The sequence below is a fragment of the Apostichopus japonicus genome, chromosome 13, assembly GCF_037975245.1.
Source record: "Apostichopus japonicus isolate 1M-3 chromosome 13, ASM3797524v1, whole genome shotgun sequence".
In the NCBI taxonomy this organism is placed as follows: Eukaryota; Metazoa; Echinodermata; class Holothuroidea; order Aspidochirotida; family Stichopodidae; genus Apostichopus; species Apostichopus japonicus.
In genome coordinates this window covers 2,615,821-2,642,634 of record NC_092573.1, presented here as the reverse complement: position 1 = coordinate 2,642,634, position 26,814 = coordinate 2,615,821, and the positions used below count along the sequence as shown (strand labels likewise).

At 37.0% G+C, this 26,814-nt stretch overlaps 1 protein-coding gene across 2 annotated transcripts in view; it reads right to left on the bottom strand.

Moving 5' to 3' along the window:
* Positions 1 to 3,148: 3,148 nt before the first annotated feature.
* The window catches only part of LOC139978985 (RNA polymerase II elongation factor ELL2-like), a 28,612-nt gene continuing 4,946 nt past the window's right edge, over positions 3,149 to 26,814 (bottom strand). Inside the window, exons 2-11 of one of the 2 annotated variants that reach the window (XM_071989622.1) lie at positions 23,253 to 23,300; positions 22,016 to 22,143; positions 13,967 to 14,092; positions 12,893 to 13,210; positions 11,242 to 11,362; positions 10,424 to 10,533; positions 9,395 to 9,491; positions 8,442 to 8,812; positions 7,393 to 7,609; positions 3,149 to 6,173 (exon numbers count right to left, since the gene is read on the bottom strand). In XM_071989622.1, the coding sequence (XP_071845723.1) occupies positions 6,066 to 6,173; positions 7,393 to 7,609; positions 8,442 to 8,812; positions 9,395 to 9,491; positions 10,424 to 10,533; positions 11,242 to 11,362; positions 12,893 to 13,210; positions 13,967 to 14,092; positions 22,016 to 22,143; positions 23,253 to 23,300 (1,644 nt within the window). In that variant the 3' untranslated portion in view covers positions 3,149 to 6,065. Of the gene's footprint in view, positions 6,174 to 7,392; positions 7,610 to 8,441; positions 8,813 to 9,394; positions 9,492 to 10,423; positions 10,534 to 11,241; positions 11,363 to 12,892; positions 13,211 to 13,966; positions 14,096 to 22,015; positions 22,144 to 23,252; positions 23,301 to 26,814 lie in introns of both variants that reach the window. The other variant, XM_071989621.1, reaches the window with a different exon arrangement.

Sequence of the window (26,814 nt, the reverse complement as noted above, 5' to 3'; positions counted from 1 at the left end):
TAACACTTACATTCTCCCTTCACAAACAAATTTCTAATGTTCTTCAACCTATGAATTCTATCTCTCTCTTCCCACAAGTGAATTCTACCCCTCATATCAGATTGTGTTTCTAATGATATTATTTTCCAAATATGAATTCTCTCTTCGAAAGTGAATTTACAATATTGTTCACATTCCATGGCTGCTTCTCTTTTGTCACAGACCCTCTGAGTTAGGGAGTAGTCTGTTTGCATAATTTATCAATTGTGAACATTTTGGAGACAAATATAGTTCCTAATATGTTAATTAAAGGTATCTTAACTAAAGCGTGAACAGACCAAGGGTTTTTAATTGTCTACAGCGGCAAGAGAAAAACATTTACTTAATAGAGAAAACGACCCAACAGATTCAAAATCCCAACTTTACCTAGCAGGGGAAATTGTGCAGGGTTAAACAATAGGGTGTTCAACTCTAATGCATTAAATTAATGGTTTGCATACCAGATTAGTGCAAATTAAAAAAAAAAAATGCAATATTTTGCAAGCCAGATTTGGCCACCAAAAGAGAACCCATGGCCTAAACCATATCTTTACCTTTTTGCCTCCAATGTATCAAAATCTCTGCAGGGGAGATCAGAGGAATGGATTGGTGTGAAACTATCTCAAATTAATAGTTACTGCATATTATTATCTTAGCAGTCTTTTTCTTCACTCCACCTTGATACATATTTGCTGCTGTGTTTTATCACACTACATAGTAAAAACACATAGTGGAAAAAGTAAGTATGCCAAATGGTCGTGAAAACACCCGATTATAAAAGTCCTCGGTATTTCATCATTTCTCTCAAGACAGACTCCAGACATTTGACTTGTTGGAACTTTTTATCATGTATGTAATTATGAAGGGGAAAAAAATTAGGTTTGAATATTAAGTAGAAGATTAATTAAACAAATTAACCACCAGGCCCATGGAACAAAAAGGTAATTAAAAGCAGGCCAAAGTACAATTTGTTTTTTAAAAAGTTAGTAGTCAACATTGTGTGTCTACTCTTGTTTCATAATGACATGACTGTTTATAGTTAGTACAAAGTACAGTCCAAAAAGGAACCAACATTTTGCAAGTACTTGCTTTCTTGCAATTCATAGGAAAAACAAGGATCTGACTATTAGAGTGCACTTGCAAACAAGGTTTCTCTTTCTTCATAATTAAAGTACCAAATTTCTTGTGCATCTCCAGAGAGGCACAGTATTCTTGCATCCTTGGGCAAAATTCTGCCAGAGAAATTAAACATTTCAAAATATGTTTTCTGTTATTTCTAAAACACAGATTTCATTTAACAAAAAGCACAAATTTAAACATTATTTCAAAATGAGTTCCAAATTTTGTTTTTCATAAATTGGTGAAATTAAATCCAGATTAATACTATAATTAGTTTGCAGCTGATTCACTTAAGATATCAATTCTCTTATCACACATTCTGTTGTCTTCTATGAAAGTTTGACTTCGCTCTAATCTCCTAAATTTCCATTGGCTTGTATAATGCCAAATATTTGTCATAAATAAATAATCTCTTGCAATCCTTTGACTGCTATCTTTATCTGGGAACATGAGGTAATGTTCAATACGTTGGATAAAACTCTTTAATCAAGGCAACTGGTATATGAATAATACTCTTGAGTAAAGGATAGCTATTTCTCTCACAAGTTCAACTACAACGTCCTTTCTATGTAGATACTTCTAAAGCAAAACTATGTGATCTATTAATAATAATTTACAGCCATATAGACCAAACCTCTTCAACAGCCTTAACCCCCTAATTCTCTCCATGTGCTCCTACTCCCCCCCCCCCACCATCTTCTTCCTGATTTGCCCTCCTGATTTCCCCTCCAAAGAGGTAGACAGCTGCACACAGGTATCATACCTGACACTCACCCTAAGGTCCACCACTTTTGGTACACTCTGCTCGGATATTTACTTTCTTGGTCAACAAACAGAATAATGAATATATATTCTAGATTCTAAAAACATGTGACAACTAAAAAGTCACCCAGTTGGGACAACTATTCCTATACCATACTTTTATGTCCCTTATTTTACCTCATTTATTGAATATCCTGTTTTCTATCAGAGAAAGGTTAGGAACTGTTCATACTGTCAGTACAAGTGGCTTGAAGCATGATATGGGAGGACATTATAGCGTGGTATTAGCTTTAGAGAATTATCCCAACTGGTTAATTTTGGACCCTATCATGAGCTGAATATCCATGTTTCAAGTTTAGCATACTGAATAGTCAGTGCCACATTGGCCCTGTTCATACCACATGATAATGCACCAATTCCACATTTTGATATGTCTACCTCTTACTTTCATTTCTTTTGGACATCATGATGCAAAAGATCTAAAGAAGAAGAAAAACTTTAATTTGTAGTTTTCTTATACATTTGCAACTGCTCTAAAATCCATATACATTGCATAACAAAATGAAATCTATCAGAGAATATCTTAACCCCAAGGATATTATTCTCGAATGGCATCTCCAACATCAATCACTTTTCTTTTTCATTTTCTGACTAGCAATTAATTGAAACCTGTTCCTAAAGATTCCAGCACAAAACAAGGATATTGTGTATTTTCTATCTTAGCTAAGGATTTAGAGTTTCAAAACATTTAAATCAAGCACCTTTAGGCAACATATTGAAGTAACAATATTGTACAAACAGTATTGGAAAAACGGCATAAGAAAAATTTATGTCCCAGGTTTATCCGTTATAAGAACCAGCACTGATTGATATAAGAACCACTCTTGATCTCTTTAACATTTGAAGTATTTCTTGGTACTTTACTAAAACATTTGGCATTCAAAAAGGATTAGATAATGGTTTCTACCTCTACCGAACCAATCTGAAGAAAGAAAGAGATTAAATATTATATTAAGTTATATTTTCATTGTTATCTTTAGAACAAAACCTTTCTAAGGTTCAACATATCCCATTCACTAAATCCTATGAATATGCATGCAGCCGTTTCTTCCATCATGATAAACAAGTAAACAAGTAGTTTAAATAACCCAAACATTACATAATAATTATTATTGAGGTTCCCCAAATATGAAAACGTAATTGATCAATAAATAGTTAAATTTTCGTCTCTGCATTTCCTACCTTCAACGTTTTTGTGTGTGTGTGTGTGTGTGCTTTGCTATGGCTTGTCTCACACTCAAGCGGACATTTTGAACCCATAAATGCATCTGAAGATACATATCAATTTGCAGATATTGAACCTGGTATACCACTGCACCCCTCTTCCACCCTACAAGAACTAAAACGAGAACAAACGAAAACCCAGAATGACCACATAGTTTCCTCACTAACAAATGTCTGTTTCAGATATTAATACTTTTTTTCACACACTATTTAAAAGCAAAACTTAAAACACAAAAAAAAAAAAGAAAAAAAAAGAAGAAGATGAAATGTCTCACCAAAGGAAAAATGAAAGTAATTTAACATGCAATACCTTAGATAATTTCAAGCAAATTTGATGTTTGAATTTAGACAGCTGTGTGTTACTGCTCACAGAGACTGACTATTATATTAAGTATATAACTGGTACCAGCTAAATGGTAAACAGTTAACGATACCCTCCACAAAGGATTCTTCAGTGATCACTTCGGAAGTAGCAGACAGCATCACCATTTGGCAATTGGTGAGAGTGACATAACAGCAGTACCATGCATGCTGGAAAGATTTACCAGCTTGGCAGGCCTATGATCACAGCATAGTGGCAAGTGTTTAGGTATTGAAAGTTCTGTTTATGTACCATTTGGGGCTGTTGTGGGGTCATAAGTCATGATAGAAATAAATCAATGGGATCCACTTTGATTGCTCTTGTTACAACCAGCCTTCAGATGTACTTCTTAACTTTTGGCCTTAACTCAAAAGGTGTATATCCCACTTGCATATGTAAATTACTCTTTTTACTTCTTTCCACAACTGACTTAAATAATCTCTGGAACAGGGCACCTGGTACCAGCCTGAGTTTGTTTCTTCTTGTGTGAAATAGCAATAATAACTGAAACAGCACATCAAAACTGTTGCTGCCATATAAGAAAAAGTTTGAATTATTTCATGCCAATGATTAACATCAACTTAAAAACTGTGTCCTTACTGTGTTACAAAATAGTCATTTCAGTGATCTTATTGGCCAATATCAGAAGTCTTGGTTTACAAAAGAGAAACCAGGAATAAAAATATTCTTACTTTGCTAAATCGAAACTGCATATTAGTATGGAAGTATTCAATAGCATAATTATAGTCTATAGTACTTACAGACCACTTAATTCCTCCAGTCTTTGTTCAAGTTGATCACCCTCATTTTCACTTTCTCTTTGTTCTGACTTCGCTGAGACTATCACATGTACATTCAGCATCAAACTGATTATCAACTTAAACAAGCCGTCTGACTCGTTAACTCAATCTTAAACAAGAATGGGTTTTCAACCTGAATCGCTTGAGATATATCCTGACACAATTCCAATTTGCATGATTCAATGCAAAATTGTGGGAATGACTGATATGTATGGAGGGAGGGGAACCTTCCCTACCCCCTTGTCACCTCATTCAACCCCCTGTCCCGTCCCCTCTTCTCAACTACAACTGAATATATTTCACAGTAATTCTGGATAATGTCTAGCAATAACCAATACCTTTTTTCCACGACAGAAATACTCTTGAAATTTTGAAGTTAAGTCGAAGGGAATCCTTCGAGTACTTTTCACAGTTATTATTCTGGTAGACTCCAATACTACTAATTAATAAAAAATAATCATAATAATGATAATAATAATGCACATATGCCAAAAATCAAAGCTTTGTTCCAGATGGATGAGAAACTGAAAAGAGATTGATAAGCAATCCACCTCCTAACTTTTGATCCAGAGTTCAAACCAAGATAAGAGCTCACAACCACAGATGACTAACTCTCTCAATATGTTGGTCAGGCACAGACTAGAAAACTTGGTGTGTGTGCTAATTTTGTAACTGCAGCATCATAATGCACTCAATGGTTTAGAGATTAAAGGGACATTCTGGTGGTCGAATCTGACATTTTTCAAAACAAAAATGCTAATTTTTTTTCCGCTGAGCGGATGAAACCAAACACTGATAACTTGTGTTATCAAACAAGGAGAACATTTTTGTGAAGCTTTATATTGCAGTTTTTAACGTTTTCGTCACAAATTGTTTTATAAAGGAATTACTTTTTTGTTTATAATGTACAAATCATTTATCCATGGAGGATATTTTATCCTGTTTTACAAATAATTTGTTTACTGATGAAGACTCAAAATTTAGTTAAAATCGATTCTAGTGAATATTAAAATTGTATCTTCACTTTTCCATTCGATCAAAGTGATTTATGTGGCACAAAAAAAAGTCATCTTTCAGTTGGTAACAAGACACATTGAGATTGCATTTTTCACTTTATCAATTACACACTATGTTTGTTTTCCCTGAAAATGTCACATTTTCTGATACCAGTATTTCCCTTTAATGAAATGGAAAAGGGTAGCACATATGGTTAAGTGATTTGTAGTCTTCAAAGTACATTGCCCAAAATAAATTATTAAGAAAAAAACACATTAAATTTATAGATGAAACATTTTCTGACTATGAATAGAAAGTGTTTACAGTAGAGAAACTACCCTTTGCGATCAACTGCTGGAAAAGAAGAGTTGGTATATAACAGGCTCTGCAAAAAGAAGCCCATCCTGCCTATGGTCTTGCTGGTCATTCTTAAAGCTTTGGACAATCGTAACAAACCTCGGCTCCAAGATCAACTCGTTCCAACTGTGCATCTCTCTTCAGACGGTCGCAACATATGACCTATAATTAGTCTTGTCTGATCTGCATAACTTGTAATAATCTCGGCATTTCACAGATTGTAATGCTCCAGACGATTAATTTGAAGAAAAAATTATTCTTGAAAACTCCGCCAGCTGGCCAGGGAAGGTAAAGCAGACAATAAATTAAATCAGAAGGAAAACCGTCTTTCACTTGACCCGAGCAGTCCAGGGTTTTTATTGCTCCCTTCAGTGGCAATTCTCTTTGTCGTAATTTGCGATCATCTTTTTAACGTACGAAAGTTTCTCGTGTAAATATTTGTATCGTGTACTCATCGTCTTGAAGTCTGCTCTTTGCTGCGAATGAAAAAAAATTTAAAAATTGAACAGTTTCATTCGGTTATCTACTTCCAAGAAATGGAAACAGCTATAAAACAGAGGTAAGTTTCGCAATCAGATTGCAAAAGAGAATGCTCTAAAATCCTAATCGTTATATGGATGCACTCCAGACAATATCACAAAGAAAAATGAATCACATCCTACCTCTCTTTTATTATTGTAGCGAACGTCTCATAGATTTTGAACGGAACCAGTAAGCCAATTAGCATTGTGATTTCTTGCCAAACAATTTGTTAAAAATTCAAAATACGGTTACTACCTGACTAATGCAGAGCAAGCCAGTTAAATTTGTCCAAGAATAAGTGAGAACCAGAAAAGATTTGTAGAAATCCATTATGGCCATCAACCATGTCATTCACTCATAAGGATTTTGAAGTATAGAATTCTAAACCAAATGTTTCAATATCCAGAAAGAACGGTCTTCCTTTGTGAAATACAGACACATTTTACCAACTTTGAGCTAGCAAATGCCTTTAAATACTTGTTCAAGACAAGTATGTACTTCTTGTGTTATGGTGTTTACCATATTTGCAGACTTTCATTTGAACGTTGACCTCACATGATCTTTGACCTCCACCAGTTTCGATAGGGTTTTTGTACACAATAAGCTGAATCTACATACCATTTAAAGTTCAACAAAGGTGTACTTTTTGAGTTATCATGTTTACAAAGTTCTCTGACTTTGACCTCTGTTGACCTCAACCATTGAACTTCACAGAAACAAAAGGCTTCTTGTACTCAATAAGACAGACCCACATACCACACACACACACACACACGCCATCGCATAGATTCCTTTCGCCTCTGACTAGGAATCAACAACTGTGAGTTAGCTGACTTCATTATACAGTAGTTAACTTCAACTAGTAACTACAATTACCGGTTCAGTCCCAATGTTTATGTGATAAGTAGAGTGGGTTACACTGCTGTAAAACTGTGGTTGGTTAACGCCATGGACTCATGTTTGTTTCGGCAAAAGCAAAATATTTTCTCACAATTCTAAACATCCGGTGACACATTGACATAACAAACTCTACAAAAATAGTGCTTGCTTAAACCGTTCCAGATTGAGACGGACAAATTTGGCTGCAAATGCAACTGGCAAAAGCGATTGAAACACACATTATTATTACATGTAGCCAATTTTGAGAAGGTGAATGCAACAACTGTTACTTACTTCCTGAACCTTCTTATTTTCAGCTAGGATCTTTTCTTCAATCTGTTCGTGTTCCGCACTTCCGATCTTGGCATTAGCGAGTCGGTTCTTCAAATCGGTGAACACCTCTGTCACTCTCATGATATCTTTGCTGATTTTTTCGTATTCCGGATATTCCTTGTAAAACTGTTTCTTGTATCGTATTCGTTGATCTTTCGTTGTGATTGGTGGAAATTCTCTGTTGGAAATGTATAAACAGAGAGCTAAAGAGTTAATGAATAGGTTAACACTTTATGTGCAAAATCTCTTCTTTCCAGCATCTGACCAAAAAAAGAAAAAAAACTTTATCCCCAAGAAATGCTTATTTGCATTCTGAAATTATGATGATGCAACTTAGTATCATCCCAATGTAACTTCTCTTCCACAAAATAGAACGGTTACCACATAAATATTACATAAAAGTCTTCATCTAACTTTCATTCGTCCATTATCACCCTTTAGCTTGTTTCCATGGCACAGAATGATAGTAAGTACATATGCTTCCAGAAGCCAATGAGCAGCCCCAGGGCCCTGTCTGGTTTGAATATTCAGTAAGGGACAATAGCCACTCGATTCATCTCCACTATTTCATTTTCTCTCTGACTGTCATTTGCTGCTCAATATTCTCCACAAAGAGAGAAAGATGTAATTGTGAGTTACTGTTTCCGATATAAACATATATGTCACATGAGAAGACACCAAACAGATGGGCAAGTTGAGGGCTGAGAAAACATTCAACCAATGACAATCATGCATGAAGTGGAGTAAAGAGGAACTGCTCCCCCCAACCCCCGTCATTCCCCCAACCCCTCCCAATCACGGTTCTATGTGTAGCTGTAAAACTTCCAAGTACACCATCTGCAATATGATTTGGTACGTTGACAAGTTATGAATCATGGACACGGTGACCTCATGCACCACTTTGTTGGCTCCTGAAAATCATTGCTGAATTGGATTATTCTATATCTTAAATAGGAGACCAAATAAATTCACAGTTGATCGATACCAGCTTCCTGTGGTAAATAACTCACGTGATATATTCTGGGGCACTACTCGAGACCTGACCGGCAGGCGATGGGGTCCCCTGGTGGTCTTTCTTGACGGCGGGAGCCGAATAAGGGTCGTCGTACGACGCCGCCTCCCCCGCTCTCTTTGGAATGGTTTTTGTTGAGGGAGTGACGACATCGTTGGAATTACTACTGTCTGGAGAATACTTCGTAGTACTGATCGAGGGAGACGATACCGAGGGCTGGTACGACCCACTCTGAGGAGTGGGGGGCTGAGAGGAGTTGGACTGGGCAGGACTGATCTTCCCCTCTGAAGGCTGATGGCTTCTGTTGTGAGCGATTCGGGCTTTCTTCGGAGCTGTGTAATCCTTTTCTTCTGGCAAGATGATTCTTTTCTGGAATTTGATTCGTGACAATAAGAACAAAAAGGGTGTTCACACATGGAAACAAAATAGTGGGATAACTGACTTCCATGTTGTATATGTGAAATAACCAAACACAAATTATCTCCCACCTGGAAGTGGGGCTTTTCTTAGCTACTGGATAAGGATGTGTGGAACAGGGAGGGAGAGGGAGGGAGGGGAGAGGATGTTTTATATTTGGAGAGTTAACAACATGTCAAGCAGTGTCTACACACACACACGGACCGAATCCATGCGCCTATCAAATTTCGAATGACTAAACCTCAGATTTACTTAGAACTTTCTGTGGAGCTGCCTAAAAGACACAGACTTATGTATTAATTAATGCTATGTCCCAACTGCCTATTAGGAACATCAGGGACAACAAGATCCCTAACTCCCCCCCCCCCTTCCCCCAGTCATTTTGAAGTTCATAAAGATCCTATCATGATGAAACAATTATTCAAAACTAGTAACTATTCTACCTTGATCTACAATCCCCTTTTATTGCTACAAAACTCATTTCCTATTTCAGTTTACGATGATAATGAACTGATCTGGCGTTTTTACACTTACCCTCTTCACGGTGTTAGCATCGATTTCAACTTTAACCGGAGAAGGGGAAGACTGTGGCCGAATCGGAGATTCTTTCGTCCTCAGCTGCTCTATTCTCCTGAAGATGAAAGAAGAGACGCCACAGAATAATCTATGAGGTATTTGCACAGCAAACTACTACACCAAAATAACCAAATTCCTACTGAGATGGCAAAAATGTGGAACAGGGTTGTACAAACAAAAATACTTGCCTCCACAGTTTTTGGATAACACACACACACACAGAACCTTAAAATCCAATACAAATGCAAACCACAGAATTATTTCTTGAAGGTATGACTAGTTAGAGTGACAGTGTCAATGTCACCAGAGACAATTTAAACAGAGAGTATTCCACTGTTTTAATCTCACTGAACATTGCAAGCAGAGATTGAAATGTGCCCAATCGTACAAAACTACCAGCATCTCTGGCAGCCATTTATCTTTACTCGTTGTCTACCGAAAAGGTCATTTGTCGAAGGATAGAATCTATACCGAAACTATCCTTCAAAGTACTTCCTTCATTTTAGAGGTCAATTGTGATTTTGTCAAAGTTGCTCTATTTCATTTCAAGGAAACATATATATATTTTCTAAAGCTCTGAGGCAGCTACACCACAGATAATATATCAAGTTCCATCCCACTCTTTAAATTTCTTCCTCATCTACTACCAAAATCCATTTGAATTGGGAAAAGAAACAGGTAGGGCCTATAATAGAAGTACTTCCAATAATCAACCTCACTCCTTCCTTTCCTGCTATGCATTTCTAAACTGATTACTTTCATCAGAGGTCAAATGTTGATAAATTTCTTAAGGGACAAACGAAGGTTGTTTATGGAAAAACAGATACACTAATTATTGTATATATTAAAAAGTGGATTTTCTAAGCACATTTGTTTGTTGGGAAGGGGATGAAGGAAGGGAGACAAAAAGATGGCCCTTTGGCCCCCATTCAACTTCCCCTCCCCCTCCCCCTCCCCACCCCCATGACACAAAATACCCGCACTAACTTTCTTAATGTCTTCCTGTCTTCATCAGAATACAAAGGCCAATCCTCCCTGACTTGAGTGTAAAGGTTTTTGTTCAAGACGTAGGTGTTATCCTTCATCATGCTGCCAACCTGCAAGTTTTCAAATGGAGAACAATTTCATTGATTTAAAATATTCTAATCCACAGCTGCGAGCAAAAGAGAAAGAGCAGTCACCGACTGAAACGAGACAACGGAATGAAATGTCTAGGTCACAGATGTTGTAAGACAATTTGACAAAACAAATCATATTTTTGTTTCAAACACAAAGGATACCTTGAAACTTTGAATACTTTTTAGCTTTTATTGGGCTGTTTTTCAGGTGATTACAGAATCTTGTTTCCACATTGATCTGGTGTGTGATATGGTTAGAACGCATCTATGGATAAATGAGCTGCATCTTACTATTTTAGTTACAATAGTAACCTAAACTCTAGGTCCCCCCCCCCGCTTTTCCCATCCGTGAGCCCTTAGGGACATTAGTGAAATGTTCACAGATCCCCAGTCATAGCAAGTACCACCAGTGACCTTGACCCTTTTATGGATAGCACCATCCAAACTGTTCTGACTTCCTCAACAGTGTGGTAGAATGTCGCTTTTCAGCTATTATAGACCCAATATTTCCACAGACCCATTTGCCTTTACGGGCCGCCTAAAAGGTTTCACGGACCCCCTAGGGTCTGCGGACCCCATGCTGAGAAAGATGGCTCTAAACCAACCAACCAACCCAAGAATAGAACCAAATACATACAATCTGGGCTAGGTATAAAGACGAAAGAAAGAAAATAAATGCAACTTTACCTCCTTCAACGCTACCGGTATTTTGAGTTTTTCCTTTTCGCTAATGCCGTCGGTTATAAGGCGAACTACAATTTCAGGTTTCTTGTAGGGTTTCAAGGCAAGAAGGTGGATGATTCTCTCTCTATCAATGGAAAACAAGAGGGCGAAAGAAAGGTCAGTGTCGAAAATCACGTCAGAGTGACAAGACAAGGCCATCATCGACTGAGAATGTGCAGTGCACCGTTACAGATGACCAAAGCTATCCTTAGAGACTGCTTATAATATATCGAGGCGTTATACACTAACACCACAGTTAAACAAGAGAAAGACCTGTATATTGTTGGCTACAATAAACTACTTGATGGGACAAAATTCTGCACAAGATGGACCAACATTTAGGTTGTCATTGTGCCATGACTACACACCTTCAATACTATGATATATATATATATATATATATATATATATATATGAACACCCAATGTTTGTATCCTCCCTGGTGATTGACGAGTTCACTGCACATTTACAAAATTTATATATATATATATATATATATATATATATATATATATATATATATATATATATATATACATATTGGGAGGTTGGTGACCTGTATTCCCCTCCTTCGCATTTCCCTTGGTGACCCATGTTGTAGTTTCCCTAGGCAGCAACCTATAATGTTCTAAGGTCTATAAACACCCAATGTTTGTATCCTCCCTGGTGATTGACGAGTTCACTGCACATTTACAAAATTTATTGCAATTTGATTGCACACTGACTGAACTTTACCAAACAACAGCAAACACGTTTATCAAAGTTTGGGAGACCGGGCGACAGGGAGGATGTTTACCCGTCTGACACATTGTTTTTACAGATCCCTTTTCATGTGTCCTGCTACCTGGCTTGTGACCCAATGTAAAAAACCTTGGCAACCCATTCTTGGGACGGGACCAATAGTTTGGGGACGCTTGGATTATATATCATCTACATCAGAGAATAAAGACAAGTACATACCTAATAACAACATTGAGATATATTACTCTGAGTGAAAGAAGGAGAACGATTAGGAAGGTTCTAATTATAAAAGTGAGAGCCAACAACTTTCTTTGCCAGGTGTATCTATAAATAATGACAATAATGACTTGACCAGTTTCCTGTCCATCACTGCACTATAACATCTATGATACTGACTAAGCCTTCAACTCTTCTCACACTTGGAGATTACAAATTTACATCATAACAAAACAATCAACTAGAACTCTTGGGATCAACTGATTTCATGAATACATATTCAAAGACAGAAAATCTGAAAAGTTTCAATTTAAATAGCTTGTGGCCTTTCAGCCATCCACTGGCTTTATATGATTATCAGAATAGTGTTCAAATGTCAGCTATAAATATCAGGAGAACAGGCCTGTGGGGTGGAGGGGGGAGGGGGAGTTGCGAGAGGAGGGGAAAGGTGTAAGCAATGATGGCTATAGTAAAATTACTGACAAATGTCCACTTGAATTTAAACCATTTATTAACCTGTGCCATACTTTGCAGTCTCTTCAGTACATGAAAGACTACTCATACTATACTATATATACTATTTACTACTAAACTATATACTTATATATATACCATACTATATACTATAACCTTAGCATTCTCAGAGCTTAATTTTTACCTGCATGGCTTATTGTACACCGCTGATTTCCGAGCCGGCTGAGAAGGAACACTGGGTTTTGTTTGAGTGGGCTTGAAGCTATTGGTGATGGATGATGGTGGTGGTTTGGCACTAGACTTGGGAGGTATTGCACGAGGTTTAGTCAATTGGGAAGAACTAGAGGTCAAGCTGGAAGCAGTCCGTGGAGGGGCAGAGGGCACAGAAGAAGGCATCGGCCCTGACGTCGGAGCTGACATGACCTTTTTTGCATATGATGTCTGTGAATTGATCTTCACCTTTCTTCCAGGTTTCAAATTAACCTGGCTGACCTCTTGAGTACTGCGTGAAGGAAATATAAAGGAAGCGAAAGAGTTTTAATTATCGATTTACATACCAGCAATACTTCAGTTGCTATGAAAATGGTAGCCATTCAACACTAAGATACAAAGATAGTGGTATGAAGCTTAAGCCTACAAATACATATGGCAACCACTTGGCAAAGGAAGCATGTAAAGATAAGCCCTGTTCCCTGATACTCCAATTAAAGAATTACTTAACACTGAATGGAGTCCTGTTCGTTGCATAGCCCCTATCTAACATTAATTACTTGTGAAATGAATTTGTTAGTTAAAAAATATGTTGGTTAGACAAAGCAATGGGTCTATCAAAAGATAAGCCTGAACAAAAACTAGAGAACAAACAAAACATAACAACTATAAGCAAAGGATGAATAAGATGGAGGGGGAGGTTTAAATACTACACTGTAATTCTTGCCTCATTGCCCCCCCCCCCCCCTCCTCCTCTATAAATAAAAATGGTACAGGCAGAGAAGGTACATCTGGTACATCACTGCAAAACAAGACTACCACCTCTGACATCAAATTATCCCTACCTGCCTCCATGAATGTACGAGACAAAGGGCTGGGAAAGGGATACATGCTTCAAACCCCCTCGTCCCTCCCCCCCACCCCCCCCCCCCCGTTCAGGTATATAGTTGATTCAAAGAATTAAGAGGCAACATTGCACTTCCCAATCAGCCCTACTGTAATCTGTCATCCCATCCCCTACCTGTTTACCACCCTAAAGGTCTCTCACCTGACTCTTTTCATATTTTCATCAGCTAGCTTCATACGTTCTTGAGTTGTTTTGTATACTTCATCTGTTGCATGTATGCTGATCTTGGTTTGCATGGCACCAATGGAATCCAGCTGCTCTGAGCCTCTTCTTTGATAAGAACAAAGAAATGAGAGAAGGTAATGAAAGAAGGCTTTTTACTACCAAAGAAGGCTGTCTCTTACAGGATATTAAATGTGACAGTAATTACCCCACCTTCTTCCACCACCCGTCCAAGCCCCCCTCCCCCCCCCGGCAATCTATTCTGGAAGTAATTGAAGTTGAAGACAGAATGCAAGAGAGAGTAAGAAATACACCTGTTTTGACTTCATTTTAATATGATTTGTTGAATGTGGGCTTATTATGACATCACAGTGAAATCAGACAGGATAGTGGGAGCTTTCAATAACACACTTGCCTATAGACTTTGATGTGATAGGCTCTGTAATAAATCAGGGCTACATTGTTGTAAATTAATTGTGGGTTGTACATAGAAAACAACCTTGACACTTTCCTTTCAGGTCTCAATGTCAAATATTTGAGGTCATATATAATCAATCTGATACTTCTGTTCAGTAGTAGTCTGAAGATAAGAGATGAGCAACTGCAAGCGCTGCTGTACACACTACAGTACCTCCAAATGAGTTAGTAATGGATCTAGTAGTACAGTTACCAAAGCCATCTGTCTCTGCAATAACTCACATTACTACAGAGAAGAACAGTCATGTGGTGTTGTTTTACCAGTTTTTGTGGTTATTTTCATACTTTTAACACCTTAAAAACATGTAGCAAACTTCATAACAAGTTCTTGCATAAAGAGTCCATATGCACTTCTTTACCATCATTATACCTCCAGTGCCTGCCCCACACCTCTCCCCCACATCTATTGACCCACCCCCCCCCATCCACCCCACACACACATCCACTGTACCATCACCTCTCTCCCTCCCATCTCTGCTTTGTAACAACAAATGCGAAATGATTCCAAAGAATACATTTACTAATAACAACAAAGTGCAACATGATTCAAAGAATACAATTTTTGTTTAAATGCCAAATTAGCATAAGTAAACAATGGGAAACAACAATTCAATTGTGACGTTGCAAGTTCTCCGTGGACATTTAAAGTCAACTTAATAGCTATTGTTTTCTGTTCCTTTGTTCTTCAAGGAAGTTATTATTTAATTATGTATTGTGTAATTAATTTTTGGCTCAAAAAATATCAACAAAGCTAGCATCCATTGTTCCCACGTAAGGAAGTTTCTTTTTTTAATGTTTCCCGAATTTTCAAGTACAAAAATATGCTGCAAATATAGATAGTGTTTGTAATGTACAATAAATATATGTACATATTCAGATAGCCTATAGCTTTTCTTTCAGTTTTTCTTTTTTTAAATGCATTTGCATAACTAAGTGCTTCAATTGACTGTACAAGAACTGGTGGTTCTTCACAAAACCTTAAGCAGATCCTTGTTTGTCCAACCAAACATTTTATAGTCAGCTCAACTCACACGTAAATTTATAAACCCGTTATACTGTGTGCAGGAGGTGTGGGATATTCAATTTCATCTTGATATTTCCTGCAAATGTCTTAGTCAATTTGTGAAATTTCCCCTTCACCCCCACCTCCCCCCCCACAACAAATATATATTAATACCAATTTGTTTTTTCATGAAATGGAAGACTGAACAATGTGGTGGAACCCAACCACAACAGTCATTCAACTATGCAGTGAAAAGTATAATGCATAAGTATGAACCACTCTGTTCTTGCTAAATGCAAATCAGTTTCCATTGGCTATTTAGTTCCTTGAGTGCATGTTTTTACTGTACAAAACTGCCTCTCAGACAACTGATGTTTAATATTTTGCATCACTCAACAACATAACTACACTGTAAGAAAACTGTTTAACCCTAGCCTCCAACAACAGGTATGCAACAACATAACTACAATGTTAGAAAACTGTTTAACCCCAGCATCCAACAACATGTACTGTATGCACTCAACAACATAACTACACTGTTAGAAAACTGTTTAACCCCAACTCCAACACAACAGGTATTAAACTAAATAAAAAAAATAATCATAAAAAAAATTGAGTTAATATTGACAGTTTCAGAGAAGTATGTTGTTTTGTTTCTTTCTAATAGCATAGGCTGACAAAACACGGAATGTTATGACATGGTCAAATGAAAAATATTGTATACAAGCAAACACATCTAGTGTGAAAAGCAGAGAAAAAATAGAAATGCCACACAGATATACAGTATGGCTGTGATACGTGGGTCAGACGGGGCATGTACTTTGATTATTTAGAGAACCTAAAGGAAACAAACTTCTCTGAGTAAACAGGGTATACTTTTGCCTGGGCGTGATAGAGTAACATGGTCACATCCTGTAGATCCGCTTCGGGGTCGAAATACTGTAAGTAAAACTTGTTTCGTGGCACTTGTAGATTGTTAACGATTGGTGATTTAGCTAAACATATTACACATCATGAAGCTTTGGTATATTACCATAATTTAGAAAAGTTAGCTTAAGTGAGACAAATGTCACATTTAGAAAAGCTAGCTAAAGTGAAACAAATGTTACATTTAGAAAAGTTAGCTATTAAAGTGAAACAAATGTTACATTTAGAAAAATTAGCTAAAGTGAAACAAATCTTACACTCGACAAACTTAGCCAATGTGAAAGAAATTCTAGACAATTTTTTACAAAATAATAAAAAATCTCTCTTCGAGTCAGTCTGTACTTCAAACAATGTCATATATCCCACTGCTATTTAGTCTTGCCCAAAATAGTTCAATCGATATGTACAGTTACCTATAAACCAATGAATAGTAACTACAAGCTTTACTATACAACTTACAGTTTACTTTCAACCTACTTTAACACTATCTACTGTGAATCAATGCATATTCATTCACAGGTGTGGTGACCGTAGTTTTGTATTTTTCTGGTTATCTGCGAAAAACTGTCAACCATTCTTTTTTTAATAGGCAAAATAAGGTTTAAGCTTAAGAATGTACCACTTATTATACACTTAGGCTAATTCTCAGTTTATCATGAAATATGAAAAACTTTGAAATTCTGAGGTACTGTATACAACATCCTTTGTGATACTTGTGAAGCAGAATAATGAAATATTTTAAATTTAATTTTAAATCTTGTAAGGTCAGAGATACGGCAGCTGTTTAAAAGATTGTACACACTGTAATCTAGGAATACTTGTACACTCCAACATTGTACTTAACGTAATGTCTGTCTGTACTGTTAAGTAATACAGCACACTGAGATCCACAAGCTCCATAGCAACTGCAATTCACTGGTGACCTAATTTATTCTGCAATTCAAATGATGCATCAGAAAACACAGCAGAACATCAGTACAAGCAACATTTAAAAAAAAGCCCACTGTTTCTTACTTGTCAAGTGTAATGTACAGAATATTCAATATTACAATATTTTTGACCATATTGTCTCTGTAACAAACACATCTGACTTACAGACCCCACAATACATACTACTGCAACCACATTATGACCATATGTGTAGCTCTCACTGGCGACCACCTTCTCGCAAAACAGATGTGCAGTTTTGTGAACATTCTTTACAATCATGTGGAAGCCCCCCCAAAACACAAAAACTAATATACCATTAACCATCAAGTGTTTCTCTTTTTTTTTAAATGTCTTCATGAATTGAGGCCAACAACTTGAATATGGTTCAATAAACTTTATACTATATATAGATCAATATAGTATGTTTAAAAAAAAATTTCTTCTTTTTGTTAAACATTTGACTAAGGGAAGTTCATATTAGTTACTAACAATCTACAAATAGATATTTTACATATAACCCTTTAAGAGAAAAAAGAAGAAAAAAAAAAATTAAAGGCCAGAGGCATTATCGCCACACAACAACAACCTGCTCGTCCTTGAATAATATAATAGAAATACTTTGTACAATTCACTCACTGAATAACACAGCTTGAGATATAAATATATCTTTTTGTCTGCGCTTTTCTTTTTAACTGAAACAAAAGACAATATGATCCATTCTCATTTGCAAAAATCCTGTTTTCCTTTCTTAAGAAGCCCTGTCAGCCGTTTGAGCACCCCTTATTTACGTCCCTCCAAATACGTCAATAACTGACGAAAAGACAGCACTTGACGTCATGATACTAATTCAGCCGTGAATCTGTTTCAATGTGACTGTGCAGTCCTTTTTTTTATCTTCTTTATTCCTTTTTTTCCCCTTTTTTTCTTCCTTTTGTGAGGTAAAAGCATATATATGAGAAAATTTCACAGTCATGTAGAAAATGACTAAATCAGTAAATGTTAAGTACTGACTTTAATTTTGGCCATTTTTCGTCATGAATCTGCGTACTTAACTGAGACATTGGGAGTTAAATGTTTAATTAAAATTGAACTGAGCATTCCTGTTGGCCCTTTGTACATAATAGATTTTTTTTTATGCAGCTTGCATTTTGTAGCCTGGACTGATTTGAAGACAAGATTATGTTCTGCAACTACAGCATCATGTACGGCAGCTAAATTGCTTTCTTCGGTCGTAACGCGGGTATCAAATCACACGGTCGGTCTGGCGAAATGTGACAAATGGCACATTTGTTGAACTTCACAAGGGTTTGCGTCACAAATCATGAGATGTTTGCTGTTCGTTTTTTATAACCTTACTACGCAAAATGTGAAGTAATGAAGATTAGTTTGTACACCTTGTCGGAGAATAATTTATCTAAGTATTGCGTCGCCAAAATGCTATGCAAGAGACAGAATTCAGAGACTTCAAATACTGCCATAACAAAAATTTGATATTTTTATGCAAAAATTTTATGCAAAAATTTGATGCGAACATTAGCATAACATGTCAGGATAATTGCAAGTACATTCCCTTGGGAAGAATACTGTATATGATGTACAGAATTCAGAGCTATTGTTCAAGTTGGTCCAGTCAAGACCAAGTCAAAGTTTAATACTTTATATTACTCTCCTTCAAATCTGGGGAAAAGGATACAGTAGTTTAGCAACTTTAGAGAAAGCAATTCTTCTTTCATTATCGTGTTCCATGATCTCTAAACAGTCAGTTTTGCAGAACACCACGGGAACTCAAAAGAATGAGTTCATCAAACCACTCAGGACTACTTAAACTCTCTGGTCAGAATCATTTTTCAAGATCTCTGTTCGTAATATTTTTCCAGGGATCTGACAGTGGGCATGATTCCTATCCTTAGGGTTAAAATTTGTCTTTCACTTGTCTTGGAGCTACAATAATTCGCCTGGAAGGAGCCACGTTGAAGCAACCACATATGTGCATGTGGGAGAAGCCAAAAGGCTTTTATATCGTAACTTACACTTCACGTCCGGTGGCTATTATCCAATTTACAAATTTGGCCCTTTTTACAATTAAGAAGGACCAAATGTGTCAAACGGAAAACCGGACGGATTTCTCGAGGAGTCACCCTTACTACCGCCAGCCTAGGAATCGAACCCATGACCTCCAGTACGCTTGGTTTCATTCCTCAGCTATCCAATGATACCGGCTTATTCACTCGACCATGGCGCTGTGTATCAGACTATTCTGGATACAGCACTAAGTTTTACATATTCTTTGTTGTGATGGTGGTAGTGCAAATAATATTTTCCTATTAAAACTGGATCACAAGAAAAGATCTTTACAATCCATTTGTTGTCTGTGAAGTATTTCTTGGAAGGTACAGCAGACATACACATTTATGACCTGGATCAATGGTGAATATACTATTCATACAGTTTAAATTAAAAACAAAATTCCTAGATGCCCAGATGCCATATGAATGAATGCTTGGCAAGGATTCTGCTGAAAAACTTCAAAGTCAAGCCAATTGCTTTGTTCATAAGTCTGTTGTTATTGGCTTGCATAACAATGGCACCTGGCAAAATGCCAAGTGTCGATCGTTGAATCTTGCAAAGACAGAATTTTTGTAAACTATGTGTCAAGACCAAAATATGTTTATGAAAATGCAAACAGTAACCAAAATTGATAATGCAAACAAAACAATGTTCTAAAAATACATACACTTTCATTTCTTTGGTTATGAAGTCTAGTCATGACATTCTACAATCAGTGATATGGTGGTTGCTACCAAAACTTGCCACTGAAACAGTGTGTTGTACAAATGTAGTGGAGCAAAACCTTATCCAGCCCTCAACTGACACTGCCATATGCCCCTGTATCCAGGGGCATCAAAAGCCAGGTCTGCCCCCCCCCAGGATGATTACATCACTGGGTCCCCTTATCAAAGTCTTCATAAATTCATGTTACTTGAACATGGATGTCTCAAGAGTTCTTCTGGTGGATTGCAACCCTGACCTTATTCATCCGTATACATATCCCATGCTCCGGGGCTGACCCAACCTCTTGTCAGGCCTGCTAGCTATGCCTCCCTATCAGCACTAAAACTATGAGATTAGTCAGGGAGATGGGGTGGGGGAGGGGTGGAGAAGGTGCAGAGGGATATCAAAGTATCTACTCATAGTAAGCCTTAATTATAGTCTCCTTTTACCTCTTTAAGTAATTCAAACTTTTGTTCTCCAGTGTACCCTATGTACTACATATTTAACTAGTCTCGGGAGGTATCGTGACAACAAACAACGAAAAAATTTGTCACATGGCTCAAGGTTATTACTTTACCAATTGAAAGGGTTAAAAGTGCTTTTAAAACCCACCACAGAAAATAACCCTTTACATTAATTTTCTGGTAAATGCAAGTTCTCATTTACAACTATACTATTTTTCAGAGAAATATAACAAAAAACCAAGTAAAAACCACACCGGTGGTTATTTCTTTTTTAATTTCTTTTTTGTATGCCTGTCTTGGGAGTGATGCCAATGTGTTTAACCAATTATGACATTCATACTTGCTAAGTACTGGCTGTGTGATTATCATCGTTGCCATGGTAGCACACCTCCCACATGATTCAGGAGATTGGGTAGACTTGTGATGCTAAACACTAATCATCCTTCTGTTTTTCATCTTTAATAGAGCTAATTAATGACCAAATCAACAATCAGACATTTCTCAATTTTGGTACCAACAGCCTTCGGTAGAAAAGCGAAGGCTTTCTTTTCTTGTCAACGATCTCAGAAAACTCAGGTCTGTCTCTGGTGCTAACAAAAGTTACTGGATGCTCTACACTCAATAAAGCATCAGTGCAGTTGTTGTGAGCAGACAGGTAAGTGATGTGTTATTCCACTGTTGACCCACAATGATAAACTGTTCTACCAGCAGCAACCTTCATCTTTTACTTATTGTTTTATAAGCCTGACTGAGGTCACATCTTGACCACATGGCAGAACGAATCACTGCTATCTGCTAAGAGTTGAACACCGACTGACCTGTTTCTCACATGCACAAAAAAACTAAATAATCTTTGGATTACTTTGTAGCTGCATGAAGAATGATATCCATCAATCGGAGAGACAAAAATTGGTCGGTTTTCAAGGAAACGATTACCTTATCCAAAGAACAAGGAATTGCTGGAATGCGGTTACTGTCAATGTAAAACTACAAAAGCAAAACTACCACTACAAGAGATCAAAACATGAATGAGTTTATCAGACACACAAAAACAACATTCTTGTTGATGATATCATGTCATAACATGTATGTATAAGATTATCACACAAAAAACCAAAATGTTCTTTTGTTTTTCACGTTTGGTGGAACACTTCTCAAGCATTGAATAAACAGGCATTCAACAGTAAGAACTGGAGCTGGAATGGTCCTACATGTTCCTGGCGACAACAAACTCCGTACCACCTGTAAGTTAGCTGCAGGTACGGTGCAGGAGTTCTGTACAGAATACCATTGTTGTCAATATATGTAATTACTGACATTGCCTGCATAAGAAAAATATTGTTATTATTATGATTCAAAACACTGACACTCTATAATCTGAATTGGTTCTGCTGCTGCTTTTTTCAACCGGTTCCCCATCAAAGTTAAACACATTTACATAGAACACGGACTTACTTGTTTCTAAATTGCTGTATGCATTCCAAGCTGCTCTTCTCCGGTGCCTGAATCGGCTGCACGGTGAACTTGTATTCATGCCTCTTAGTCCGTTTGCTCGTCTCATCGTACCTGGGTACTGTGATTGCCTGCATCCAAACAATAGGTTAAAAGAATTCAGTGAAAATTAGATGGTAAATGGTAATATTACATTCTCACCTCTAGAGGCGTGGGGTTTGGATTCCCTTTCTCGTCTGGGATTGGGTTAATTTAAAGAATGTTAATACCTCTGTACCAGTTGTTATTTACTGAAAAACCTGGTGGTATCATTTCTACACCAACGAAGACAAGATTACGTACCTGCAAACATTTTTGAAATAAAGGAAAAGAAAGAAAAAAATATACTTCAGGTCCCACATCTGAGAGATGTGTTTCACAATTTTGACAGCATCAAGTTTTCTTGCATAACTTTGCAAGATCAGTTCTTATTTTCATATTTTGTGGTAATTACACTGATCGTAGAAAGTCAGTTCCCTGGAACATTTTGAGTTTCAGAACCTTCAGAAGTCCATCTCAGGGACAAAGGATTCTTCTTCCCAAGAATGTCACGTAGTAGCAAGATAGTTAGTCTTTTATGAACATTCCCAAGTGATTGCCGATACAGAACAAAACCTCCAATAATCTGTGGAATTTTGCTCCTTTTTTATGCATTTCTTTGTTATGGTAACTTTGAATATTCAAGTTACTGTGACGGTAGGACAGGATTACACTTGCAATTTTTCAGCTTGAATACTGTTACTGGTGCATTCAATGGAAACTGAGAATTCTGCAGTGATGGAAGAAAACAATAACAGAGAGGCTGGGGAGAGGGTGGGTGGGGGTGGGGGAGGTTGAATGTCAGGCAGCCCCCATAAGTAATACACATCTCTACACAAAGACCTCCTCTCTTTAAAGTTGTTGTAATCTACCAGGCCATTATAATACTTGTGGCTGCAGTCAAACCTTACTGAACTTTTGAGACAAGTGCTCAACAGACTTCCTGAGAGGCACACAAGTTATTTAGACCAGGCATTGTTCTTTAATCCCTTCTTATCATTCCAGTTGCTCATCCATTGTTAACTACCAAAACCCAGCTGTGCTTCTGTGGAACACTCCTCTTTCATACTGCAACTGTTGGACCAATCTCTCTGTTTGCTATTCTGTATGATGAAATGACCTCTTTCAACTTTTAACAGGCTCCATATAAATAAATACTTACACCACAGTTGCCATTGAAATGTATAGTCGGTCTTTTGCTGCAATATGCCTGAACAGGACAAAGAGAAGAATTAAAAGTTAATGATATATAATTAAGGTTTTCATTGGAATAAACCTTGAAATCTTAAAATATTTCTCATATTCAACCAACCACTTAATGTTAAGTTTTAAACTCCACTTGACAACTTTTTGCTCTCAACAACTCTTGTTAATATTTTACAGTTAATAATGTCAGCCACCTCCAACTCTAGTGGACCTGTGAATGGTGAACTGAATAAATGTGTACTTTTTAGTAAATGCTATTAAGCAAATGCAAACATTTTTAAAGGTTTCCTAGATTTATCATAGAAATGTAACCAAGAATTCAATGGATGCATACAAACAATCAAATAAGTCAACACAAGTTTACAAAAGATATAAACGTGATCTTAACTTCCAAGTTCCCTATGCTAGAAATAATTTATATAAATATTCCTTCTCCCTCGCACCTTCAAAGATTGGAATGCTTTGCCATCAGACATCGTGCATGCACCTAGTCTAGACTGTTTCAAAGACAAGTTTAAACTTACTCTTGTTTTGCTTTCCAATAACTTATAACTATTACTCATACTTTGTAGCGCTCGGTTGGCGTTTATGTCCTCTAGTAGGACTTTTGCCAACTTAACCCATTCAGATTCAGATGTCTTTACTTTGTAAAATTGTAAATCTCATGATGTGGAAGAGTATCAGATAAAAGATCATACATAACTGACTCATTAGAGGCAGTCAAATGAGAGACTTCTTAACTTCTTAATTGCTAACTCCAGCCACCCCTCTCTCCCACCCTCCCCCCCCCCCTACCCATTGAAATGTGTCTGATATAAGCAACATAATCAAGTCCAGACCTACCCAATAACTGCAAATGCTTAGATTAGTTGTGTAAATGTACACCCTGATTCTATGCAACAGATACTGGACATGCAAATGATGCAATACTCTTGAAGAAGTTGCCTTTATGTTGCACAATGTTTATGCAAGCCTGAAACAGGTGCACTTTTGACTTAACAAATACCATTGTTACAATCACAAGTAAACAACAAAACTTTGTAATTAACAAAGTATCAATTCTCTATGCACAATTGACACCTAAATAGTCTTTAATCAGATATTAAATACCCAAATAGTAAAATACATGAAGTAATATCTATTTTTGTGCACACCACAGCATAAAGAATGCAACTTGTCACTTTTAGGGGAATCCTGTTGCCTACTGTAAGTACTAATAAAAATTTACTTTAGGGTATTTCCCCCTTGTACCTGTTTACAGCATACGAGTAAATATTCTACAAATGTTTTTTATGCAGTAAAGTTGCTTCACAAACTGAGTAAGAATATCGCAGGAAGTGTGAAAATAAGCTGAGAAACAAAAACTGCGGATGGCAAAGATTGCAATCACCTACTGTAGTTGTGTAGTTATATAGAGTAACCACTGTAATTAGCACTTCAAAGAGTGATAGTCCTTTCATAATACAGAAACTATGAGAGAACAGTAGCAAATAGCTGTTTAAACCATGAATATTCATTTCAGAGGACACAATATCAAATTGCACAGAAGTGAGATCTGTAAGAAGTCCACCTCCACCCCGCCCCCCCCCCCCACTTCACCCCAACAACAAGCATACATTTATTATTGGAGAAGCAAAATATCTTTGTCTTTCCCTCTTGTGGGGAAACAACTAGTTATGAAAACTTCACAACCAAATATAGGTTGGCTTATCAATCTTGTGAGATGTCATTGTTGCAAAGTTATATGTAAGAGCACTGCCATCTTTGAACATGTGACATGTACTGGTACAGATTTGACCGTTTCAGTTTTTCGTTCCTTCAAAATGTTGCTGCTGCCTTTGTTTATTTTTTCACTCTTTTTGGCATCGGGGGAAAAATGATCAGTGTTGTTATGGCAAACAATGATAATAAATAGCCAACAAACTAAAGGTAACTTCTTTTTAAATATACTTCAACATATAGGACAGATTTTATTATTGCAAACACTCACTAAGAAACAGCATTTATGGAAGCAAATTATTTCAGAATTTGCGGCAGGAAAGATTGCAAAAATCCATAGCAATGAGAACAAGTTAATGTGATAAAATTGTTTTTGTCTTTGACATACTGTATGCATTATGCCCGTTCACCAATTGAATCTTGTTAGAAAGTACAAAATTGTGCCCAGGTAGTTTTATATGAACATAATAGGCATATAATATATGTATGAAACATATTCAAAATTCCACACAAATCACCCTCAGGATTGAATTACAGGAAGTGTGCATCATACATTTCAGAATATTTACTAAGTAAACCACCTTGCAGGAATTACGTGTCACATACCTTGCAGAATTGCATATGCAGAATGGCTTTCACTATCAGCACACCATACTTTTTAGGGAAGCAAATTTCATACCTTTTGAAACACCCACAGAGAAATATCAACAAACGTTTCACTTTTCAACATGGTTTTACTGTACTTCTATGCCATCACCCTGATAGGGAAACTCCCTGTTTGTTTTGTATCTCTCAGAGTTCTATAACCTGAACTACTGTACACCTGGTTGTTTAGCCAATAAACATGGACTGCACTCAGGAACTGTGACAAAGACCACAACCACCGCCACAATTGGCACAAGAATAGTTTTCACCTTATGACATTTACCAGGAGGTGTGGATCAGGATGTGATGTAACATGATCAGGGATACTGACATATAATGGAAATATGCTGTCAAATAGGATTTGACTGGTTTAAATACAAAATATGCAAGCTAACACAGCATGTCAGTGATGCACATCCTGGTACCATTGAACCTTGGGCAGAATCAGTATGGTATGTGTAACATCCAACTCAAAACTCAAACAGACCGTGTTATATGCACAGTATACAGTACATATGCAGTACACAGTATACAGTAATATACTGTACACAGTACAGTAGAGCTAGATGAATCCAACGTACATACAGTACACTAGTCACATCACAAGTCCTTGAATACAGTACAATGGAAGTATATAATTAAGTAGAAGGACATCTGGGACTTCCTATCATGCCCTTGCCTTCTAATTGTGGTTGTTGACTTACTGTACATGGACATATCAAACGAACCTAAGACAGAGGGCAAGATCATGCAAATGCATGTATAACAATTAGATATGTTATTGGCACTACGAGTGTGACCTTTAAAAGTGGCCCTGACGTACAGACTGTACAGCTGGCCCCATTTATGCTCCCTGGTAGGCTGGTGATACAATGGAAATTATGTAGATTGGAAAGTCATGCATTACTGTCCTACTGTAGTAATTTCAGTGTGCACTGTGCACTGCAGTGTGCAGTATACCTGAGCAAACAGTACACATCAACCGGTTGTTGCATCACTCATGATCCTAGATAGCAAGCAGGCAGGCAGCAAATCTTCCAACAGATCTGTCCTTCACAGTGGTATAATGGACTAGGTGAAGGACTTTCTAAAAGTCTTAAATATCAAAATAGGTACATAAGAGAGCCTTAGAAGTAGATCTGCAACCACATGAT